The sequence below is a fragment of the Benincasa hispida genome, chromosome 1 (genome assembly GCF_009727055.1).
Source record: "Benincasa hispida cultivar B227 chromosome 1, ASM972705v1, whole genome shotgun sequence".
Classification (NCBI taxonomy): domain Eukaryota; kingdom Viridiplantae; phylum Streptophyta; class Magnoliopsida; order Cucurbitales; family Cucurbitaceae; genus Benincasa; species Benincasa hispida.
Window position 1 is genome coordinate 93,752,592 of NC_052349.1, and position 10,699 is coordinate 93,763,290.

Here is a 10,699-nt window from a genome sequence, read left to right on the forward strand (position 1 = left end):
TACAAATTTAGCCTTTGAACTTTTTAATTTTGATTTATTAAAACCTTATTTGATAATCATTTATTTTTGTATGTTTATTTTTTTCATTTCTTATCATGATTTATATTTTTTTAGCATAATTGTTGAATTCTTAACCAAATTCTAAAAACAACAACAAATTTTTAAAAGGAAAATTATTTTATTAACAAAATTTTTAAAAATATTTACAAATAATAGTAAGATGTCACAATATATCGTACTAGACTACTATCTGCGTCTATCGTGACCAAATGGATACAAATGATAGTTTATCGCAGTCTATCACAAATAAACAGTGAAAATTTGCTATATTTATAAATATTTTAGTTCATTTTCCTATATTTGAAAACAATCTTTTTAAAATACACTTTTTTATTTTTTAAAATTTGGCTTGATTTTTTAAACCATTGGTAAAAAAATAAATAAATAATAAAAAATTTAGAGGTGGAAGTGGTATCTATAAGCTTAGTTTTAAAAAACAAAGAACAAATAACCAATGCCTTATTTGGTAACCATTTGGTTTTTTGTTTTTGTTTTTGAAAGTTAAGCATATTTCATTTACATTTCTTACAATGATTTGCATATTTGTTGAGTACAATGGTTGAATTTTTAGTCAAATTTCGTAAAACAAAAACAACTTTTTGAAAAACTATATTTTTTTTAGTTCTCAAAATTTGACATGTTTTTTAAACCATTGGTGAAAAGTAGATAATAAAGGAAAAGATTTGAAAATGAAAATAGTGTTCGTAGACTTAATTTTATAAAAATAAAATGATTATCAAACGGATCCAAACTATTGCTAAATAGGGTTGGTTTTTTAACTTTAAAAATTGGGGCTTTTTTTTCTTTTTTTGGTATGAATCGCCTATTTTTTAAGGCCAAGCATAAGGCTTTTTTTTTTTACCTTCTCCAGTGTGATCACTAGCAAAATTACCAAAACAAACCAAAGATACATGTGGGATGGGTTGGTTCCTCGATGAGAAGGTGGCATGAATAGTCCAAAATATAAGGCACAAATGGAATTTGACCTAGCTTTTGTTTTTTGCTTACGTCATCTCTTATGAAATTACCAAAATCACCATAATTATTTCTTCTCGCTCTTAGTCTGCACTTTTTTTAGAAAAATTGGCGGTTTTCTTCTCGCTTGACCTGCATTTAAAAAAGAAAAAATAGTGGTATGTATTCTCTTGAAACAAAGATGGAAGCTAGAGTGCGAAATGAAGAAACGAGAGCGAGACCAAGGAGAATGAGGAAGAAACTAAAGTGAGACCAAGGAGCGAGAAAAATGAGTATGAGTAAGAATCCAAACGAATGAAGCAAATCAAAGAAAAACTTGCAAATTCAACGAGCAAAAAAGATGGAAGAATGAAGAGGAAGAAACCTGAAGCAAGAATTCGTGAGAGCATCAGGCCTCACAAGCATTGTGGAATAAGATTGGTACTTTCACGTGCAGTTAACAGAAAGATGCAGATTGATGAAGAAGAGTAACAAAGAAAAAGGATTAGAAGAAGGGAAGCTTCAAAATTTTATTTGTAACATACATAAAAAACCAGTAGATTGAACAAGGAGAAGGAAGAAGGTACACATTTAGAAAAGTTGAGCCAGATCCCATTTGAATGTCTAAGACATATAAGTCATTGCCTTGTTTTCCTTTTAAACCCCTGAAACCAATATTGATATTAAATCTCAAATTTCTAATTTTTAGGCCTCGTTTCAAACAATATTACATGATAAAGTTAATGTAAAAATCCCCAATGAGAATAAGAATAGAATGCATTCATTTCCATTTGATAACTATTCGTTTTTATCTCTCTTTTTTAGATTAAGAAACAATTTCATGAGTTTTTTTTTCAAATAATATTATTTTAATAAATAAGGATAAAAATAGGATTGAAGAAAAAATAATGATAAAAATAAAGTAAAGGAATCGTGGACCCGATGCACTCGGGTCCACGACTGTTTAAATTAATCGTGAACCCGATACACGGTTTAGACAAAATTGTATATACGGTTCACGATTTAAGCTGCACATGACTTGAAAAATCATGGATAGTTTCACAAGTTTTACATTAGAAATTATGGACAGGGTCCACAATTTTATTTTTAAAAAAAAATTAAAAAAGAGGATTAATAGAATTAGTATCATTATTAAACAAATATATTATATTATATGTGGCAATTAATTTTAAAAATGTGTATGAAAGGAAATATGAGAATTAGTCTTGCCAAATACGTGTCATTATATCTCACTAATGCTCAAAACCATGGACAATAGTGGTTTTTTGAGAAAACCACTTTGAATTTCTAAAGCAATTATATCTTTCTCCTCTCTCGCATAACAAATTAGATTCTTTCTCTTCTTTTTATGGCTGTTTAGTTTAACCTTAATGTTTTATACATGACTGGGAATAAGATGTTTGACCATAGAATGTTTAGGAATAAAAAATAACTGTATTTAGTTGTATTTGAAAATAACTATCAGAATTTTGTGAACAAAGTTTGTGTTTGCATTTAATTTATTAATTTAAGCATGAAAATCTTATTATAGTTGCAATATATTCATAATTAAAAAATAAACAACATTCAATATATTGATAAAAAAAATAATTAATTATGAATCAATAATAGTTATAATTATATAAATGTGAAGATTGAGTAATTTATAATAAAATTAACCAATTTATGCACTTAATGAACATCATACTGATTATAACCTAATACTTAATCACTTTTATAATTAATCAAGTTCAACATTAGTAATTTAATTTTAATTAAATAATATAAGAAAAATATTTTAATAAACAGTATATTATATAAAAAGTGAAAAAAAGAGATAAAAATATGATATATTAATAAATAATACTAAAAGTGTTTTGTAAATATGATATTTAATAATAAAATTAGTAATAATAATTAACCACAATAAATAATTAATTTATTATAAATAGTCTAGGGTGATTATATGTTCATAATGAAAGATCAAATCAAAATTACTTTCAATAAATAATTACTTGATTATTAAAAAAAATAAAGCAATAGATTATTATTATTGAGAAAAACAAAGTTTTATATTAACTAAATTTAACTATCTCAGTTTATTATTTAAATATATTTAAAATATTGTTGGCTAATAAATTAACAATTCAGTAAAAATAATTCCATTTATTTAACACGTTTTTATTATAAAAAATAAATTAAGTAAATATTTGAATAGATTATTCTTCATTTGTTAAAATAAATTATATATTTTAATAAAATGATCTTGCTAGATTGATAACCACCTTTAGAAGCGATGGTGAAACAAATATTTTTTTTATAAAAAAAAAAAAAATTATGGAACTCATAGATGGGGTCAACTATTTCCTACATGACAAAGTCTGACAGCCACGTAGAGCTTAAAATCATGGATTGGGTATACGATTTTATCTAAATTGTGTACTGGGTCCACGATTCATTTAAATACTCATGGACATGGTATACGTTTTCTCTCAATCATATATTGGGTCCACGACTCTATAATCCTATTTTTGTCATTATTTTTCCTTCAACCATATTTTTGTCATTATTTATTAAAATAACATTGTTTTTAAAAAAAACAAACATTTCATGTGAATGAAATATCTAAAATGATACAAAATGAGGCCATAATGAAGTTACAAAAAAAAATTCCTCCCAGAAGAAAGAAATTTAAGACCTCTAGGTGGATATTACTGCCTTATTTGATAATCATTTTGTTATTTGCATTATTATTAATTACAATAGTGAAATTCTTAGTCAAATTTCAAAAACAAAAACAAGTTTTTAAAAACTACTTTTTTTAGTTTTCAAAATTTGGCAGTAGATAACAAAAGAAAAAAGTCTAGGGATGGAAGTGTGTTATAGATTTAATTTTAAAAAAATAAAAAACTAAAAATCAAATGGTTACAAATGAGACCTTCGCTTTTTGTTTTTAGTTTTTGAAAATTAAACTTATTTCCTCTCAATTTATTATAATAATTTACATATTTTTCAAGTACAATAGTTAAGACTCCATTTGGTAATCATTTGGTTTGTCTACTTTATCCACATTTCTTACAATATTTACATCTTTATTAAGTATAATTGTTGAAATTTTACTAAATTCCAAAAACAAAAACAACTTTTTGAAAGTTACTTTTTTACTTTTTTTTTTTTTTTAGCTCTCAAAATCTAGCTTGATTTTTTAAACCATCGGTAAAAAATAGATAACAAAAGAAGGAATTTGGTGGTAAAAATAATGTCAATAGACTTAATTTTTAAAAACAAAATGGTTACCAAACGGAGTCTGAATTATTAATCAAATATTAAAAACAAAAACTAAGACTTTTAAAGAGGAATGTTTATAAACTTAAATTTCAAAAACCAAATAGTTATCAAACGCTCCTAATTCATTTTTCTTAATTTTGTACCATGTCTATCCCCAGTTCTTCCCTCGGCCGTGTAACTAGAGCTTGATTATGATAACTCTCCACCACCATAAATGCAACGAAGAGAAATGACAGTAAGATATTGTGATCATGATTCATAACATCATCGGCAAGATATGAATTTCTTCACAAGATAGGGTCACTGTCCAATATTTTATCAAATACAGATTTCAATTTGAGCTCAACAATACACAGATTCCTAAATGTTCACAGTTCTAATAGCGATGAGTGATGTCCGAGCTTTTCTAGCAAGTCATTAGAGTTCAAATCAAATGAAAGCACTTCACACCTTCCTGATGAGAAGAAACAGCCTCTGGTCAAGTTCAAACTTGCTGCAATGTGAGGGATCTCCCTTCAGCATCATCAGAAGCCCACCAAAAGACGCATCTATTTCACTGGATTAAGATGAAATATAGTTTTTTAAGATAATAATTCAACTAGAATATATGTATGTTCCTAAAGTTCAGAAAGAAAAAAAAAAAAAAAGAAAAGAAAAAGGAAACTAAAATGAATTCTATCCATCACAGACAGCAGAATGCACTGGGACAGGTTCTCGCTCAAATATAGATAAATATAATTCCGCAATGTCAAACTCTCGGTTCTCTAATGCTCATACAGTAGAATTAAGGTGTCACATCAAAATTGTTTCGAGAAGTTATAGCACGTACGCTTTACCGCCATGACCAGAACTTTCCGATATCCTGAATAGCTTCCCTTGCATGACATATTCATATCTGTCTGCAAGCGACTTCCGATTGCCCTGTTATGCAGCCTAATGATTGTTAAATAGACATTTTCAAGTGTCGAGAATGCTTAAGTGAATTAGTGTTTGAATAGATGAAAGACCAAATATAGTTGTCAGAAAACAATGAAGACCCCTCATGACAGCAAATATATTTGGGTAGATTGAAAGTTTCTTCTTACCTATTAATGCTCGAAGTGATATTTCAAAACTAGTAGTTTATAACACAATGGACTACTAAGGTTCTATTTGATAACCATTCGGTTTTTTATTTTTTATTTTTTACAATTGAACATATTTCCTCTCAATTTCTTCCAATGGTTTACATCTAGAGTTGAATTCTTAATCAAATTCCTACAACAAAATCAAGTTTCTAAAAACTACTTTTTTTTTCTAGTTTTTAAAATTTGACTTAATTTTTTGAAAACATTGGTAAAAAATAGATAACAAAGCAAGAAATTTAGAGGAAGGGATGATTAAGGCTTAATTATCAAAAACTAAATGATTACCATATGTGGGGCCTAAATTCTTCCATCAACCAGTAACGATTATACCAAGGAATTATTTTCTTATAATTACCACACTACGTCCAGTTTGCAACAGACTATAATCAATGGAAGAACAAGTTACCTGAAGAAAATAGCCTGTGTCAGGGGTTCCATCAAGATTCAGAGTTGGAGCTAGTGCCATCGAGAACTTCTCACCTTCTTTCAAGTTGTATATTTCTGAATTTATATCTAGATGCATGAACATGTCAAACTTCTCGCTCTTTGCCTCTATTCGAGTAACTGTTGGACAGATCGTGAAAACATAAATGTCATCTGCCTAAATTTGTTGAAAAGTTTTTTTTAACATATTTTACATGAGTTATAATATATAATCAATATTATTCCAGATGACATCCTAACTGGTTGAAAGGAAACCTCTACAAAGTCGATAAATAAGGAATGAGAAGATTTAAAGGCCTACGAAGTACATCTCCAACCGCCATCAGAAAGTTAAAGAATGGCACAATGGTTTTACAGATATATGGCAACGAAATTGTCATAGTCTGCTAACAAGCATCCCTGGAAAAATTATATAAATGAAAAGAGAGTGACTACCATACAAAAATGTACCTTTATCAAACTTTTTACCATCTGGGTTCAAACGCTCAATCTTAAAAATATCATCAAAGAGAAGCTCAACCATCCTTGCAACAACTATCAGGCAAAAGTTAATGCAAACCTGAAAAATTAACAGAGTGATAATGGAAATTAACAAAAAGTGCTAGAAAATGTATGCCCATTAGATAACAGAACCAGACCAGCTAAACAACAAACAGAAACCAGTTAGTGACTGAAAGCATTAGGTTTCAAAGTAAAAGATTGGAAAGCAACAACTATATTAAACATTCGGTGTAAAAGGGGATGCGGCCGACTGAGTTAGCACCAAGTTGGAGATTCACATCAGATAGAGAAATGGAATGAAAAGACATATGTGGTAGTCAAGCAGTGGATGAGTACAACTGAATCACAAACATCGTGGTTACTAGCACACTTGTATGCTAATTGAGCTATGCTCGCTTTAGTAGTAGTCAAGCAATAGATGAAGTCCATGTGTAAACGATTTACATTCATGTTGAGAGATAGTGAATAAAGCAATTAAAGAACAAGTATTTCAAAGCAAGATCAAATTGGTATTAAGAAAAATATCTGAATTGAGGTCTGCAACTTCAAATCACGTATGAGAAAGGATATACAAAGTTAATTCCCCATCTTGTTTTATTTTATTTTATTTTATTTTTTTACCTCTTTTTCATTTAAATTTAACCAAATAATTTTAGTTAGTAATTTTTCAATTCTTTAAAAGGAGTATTTCCAATACAATTTGCAAGTACAATAATATTCTATGTGCAATTTGCAAAGATATAATTAAAATGATCGAATCAATACCCAAAAGTTCAAATTTAAATAGTACAACATTTGAGGTCTTAAAAGTAGGAAAGATTTAAACTTAAATATTAAAACATCCCTAATTATCCTAGAATTGTCTTCACAATTTCTTTGGATAAGAAACAATTACATTGACTAAATGAAATGTCCAAAGGTATATAAGGACCCCAATCATCGGGTGTAAGAAAAAAACCAATTCATGGGGAGAATTGTCTTCACTATTAATTGGTGTTGATTCACTATTACAGTCTCAGACTCCCAAAATTCAAAACACACTAGAATAGACTAATGGTAAACAAATTAATCAATCAAAGCCAAATGGCAAACCCAGATAACAAAATTCTGAGATGATTTTATATACAACCCTTGATATTCAATTCAATTCAGTTCAGTTCAATCAAAATCAGTAACAAAGACCAAGTATTCAATTCAATTTAATTCAATTATTCATTCTATTTCAATCAAGTACCATGGACCAAGGCTGAAGCAGAAGCAGGATTGAATATAGGGGCTCTGGATTCGGTGGGTCATAGCCAAATTTTTTTTACCGTATTGATTGAAAAAGTCCACTCTATTTGTTTGATTGCGGGATTAAACATTGTGGGCATAGCTTTTCAATTACAACCACACCCAATAGGGACGCACACAAATTCAATCAAAATCGGTGAACTAAAAATAAGTAGTGAGTGGAATCTTCGGCAAACCCGATATTAATTGATGCCAAATCTCAAATTCTATTAAAATCAACATATATCTAAAACTTAAAGAAAGTAAACTAAACACAGATCTAAAACTTACAAAGAGAAGAGAGTTGGGCTGAAGCTGAAGCTAAAATCAAAAGTGAGTATGTGGGTGGGAGACGTCAGCTGAAATCTGAAATCGACAATGGCAATGGGGCTGGTGGTGGCGGTGAATCGATAGAGATTCAGAGAATCAGAGATGAAAAATCGATAGGGAGATAAAGGGAGGCGCACGCAAACTGATAAGGGGAAGGGGAGGGAGGGACGCGCATTTAGCTACCTTTTAGGATTTGCTCTCATATATATATGTATGTATGTATGTATGAAGATTACTTTATACTAATCAAATTCATGAATGATCAAACGCAGAAGCAGACAGAGAATTTTCCCAATACATTACCTCGCACATCAGAATCAATCAAAACACAAATTCAAAATTTAGTTTTTACATACCTTAACAAAATTGGAGACGAGAGAGAGAGAGAGAGACCGAGATGTAGAGCAAAGACAGAGACAAGAGAGAGCTGGGATGAACAGAGAGCAAATGGAAGAGCCGGAGAGAGCTGAGAAAGGGAGAATAGGAGAGTGAGGGTTAGGTATTGAGGATACATTCAGTAGTCAACACAATGGTCAACCTGCTGAGTAAGAGCCAGCTGCGAGCTGACATGGAGAACCCGTCCGATGTGGAGAACCGGACCGGTGTCAAAGTGAACTATTCCAGAACATTGTGGAATTAAAGTTTGTTATTCTCCCACCAGTGAAGGTACTCCACGTATTTGTATTCCTAGAATTGTTCTTGTTCTTGTATTATTATATAATTCTTTATTATTTGGTTTCTCTATATATAATTCATCTCAAGTCTTCATCACGATAATGTGAGAAAGGAGAGCATTGTTTGAGAATAATATCCTGAAAAAGAAATTCCAATTGCATCTTCTGCCGCTGTTCTTTCCTTTGTTTAGTTGGTCAGAGCCTATTCAATGGCTAATTTTGGTCGGTCTCAATCGTCTGCTTGCCTCAGGCAATATGTCGGTCCATCCCTGAATCAACTATTAAGCCAATTTACTTCCATCAAAATGGATAGAAAGAATTTGCTTCTTTGGCGAAACTTGGCATGGCCAATTCTTCGAAGCTATAAGTTAGAAAGATACTTAACTGGGGAAATCCGTGTCCGAGCAAAACCATCAGCAAAACTTTGGCTGGTGAAGCAAGCCCTAGAGAAGGGTGGGTCCAGTTCTGTTTATGCAATCGTGATAGAAGTAGCAGCTAGCCGATCAACTCATTTTGGGGTGACTATGCAACTGTATGTCAGAAGAAATCGCTACACGAGTAATGAGATTCCAAACTTCGAAGGATCTGTGGGTTGCGATGCGAGAACTGTTTGGAGTTCAATCACGAGCAGACTATCTAAAACGTTTAGTTCAATCCTCGCGAAAAGGTTCATCCAAAATAAGTGAAAATTTGACTCGAATGGCAAGGTATTTTGATGGCATGACATTTGTGGGCAATCCTGTTCTTGTTAGTGATCTCGTGTCTCGGGTTTGCTGTCATTTCTGTTGATGTATTGTTAACCAAGTCTTTGTTACACAATCACCTTGGTCATTCATCCATTAAGGTGCTTGATCAACTTATTAAAAAGTGTAAATTAAGAGTTGATGCTAACGATAATTTTGGTGTATATGAGGCATGTCAATCTGGAAAGATGCACAAAAGCTTCAAAACATGGGTTTGGTCTGACAAGTTCGGTCTCATAATCTCTGCCAAGAATTGGCCATTCTCAATGTCTATCTTTCTAGGTTTCTAGTGATCGTCATTGATATCGAGTTCTCTGGCTTTATCCGATCCACCCGAAAAGTGCTCCTGAAGAACATCTCTATCAAGATTTGAAGTTCAACGTAAACCATTTGAAGATTCTTCAATTGGGCCTTATTCTAGCTGACGAGAATGAAAATGTTGGCATGACATGGGAGTTCACTTTTTCTGATTTTGACGAAGAAATAGATCTCTTCAATTCTACTTCGATCCAATTCTTGAAGAACAAAGGGTTTGATTTCAAGAAACAAAGAGAAGGAATCCGATCAGCCGAATTTCGACTCGCATTTCTATCATTTTTTTTGTAGCAATCGAATAGTCAAATGGATCACATTTCATGGCATTTACGACATCGTTTATTTGTTGAAGCTAATAGTGATCAAATCCATGCCGAAGTTTATAGTGGAGTTCGCCATCGTAACTCGACGTTTCCTAGGTACGGTCAGCGACCTAAAGTACATGATTCGCAATTGCGAATACTTACTGAATGACGAACTTGGACTTAAAAAACTTGCCAAGTTACTCAATATTGTGAATGCCATTACCACCCATCATCTTGTTGGTTTTGATAGTTTGTTGATAGCTTCTATGTATACGAAGATGAAGAAGATGTATGATTTTTCGTCGGAAAATCTCGATGGGTTCTTTGTATAGTTTGTATTACAGAATTCGGGGACATAAGATCCCTTATTCAATCCATGTTACCTATATTGAGCATACTTTGCTCAGTTTGTTTTATGGTTATGTCATTGTTTATGATTGGGATGTTTAATTTATGGAACATATTTGTAAAATGATTGGATAAGGGTAAATGATATAGTTAGGTGTGTTAGCCTAAAGTTGAGATATATCTATGAGAAGCCTAATTATAGATATATTAGGACTATTATTAGGATCATACATAAGCGTCTCTAGCTTAAATTGTCTCGAGTATAAATATAAAGTATTAGGGTTCCTTAGATGGTGTGGATCGTTTTGGTAGAAATTTCCACCATGAGAATTTGAGAA

The 10,699-nt window shown here is 31.1% G+C and overlaps 1 protein-coding gene across 2 annotated transcripts; it reads right to left on the bottom strand.

Moving 5' to 3' along the window:
* Positions 1 to 4,532: 4,532 nt before the first annotated feature.
* Positions 4,533 to 8,467, bottom strand: LOC120071312 (DNA-directed RNA polymerases II and V subunit 8A-like). Of its 2 annotated transcripts, none has more exons than XM_039023511.1 (5): positions 8,333 to 8,467; positions 6,324 to 6,432; positions 5,836 to 5,993; positions 5,132 to 5,223; positions 4,533 to 4,858 (listed from the first exon to the last, which is right to left on the bottom strand). In XM_039023511.1, the coding sequence occupies exons 2-5, from the start codon at positions 6,394 to 6,396 to the stop codon at positions 4,747 to 4,749; spliced, it is 435 nt and encodes a 144-aa protein (XP_038879439.1). In that variant the 5' UTR covers positions 6,397 to 6,432; positions 8,333 to 8,467; the 3' UTR covers positions 4,533 to 4,746. The 2 variants fall into 2 exon arrangements, with proteins under 2 accessions (XP_038879439.1, XP_038879448.1); XM_039023520.1 differs by lacking the exon at positions 8,333 to 8,467 and adding an exon at positions 7,938 to 8,241.
* Positions 8,468 to 10,699: the final 2,232 nt, after the last annotated feature.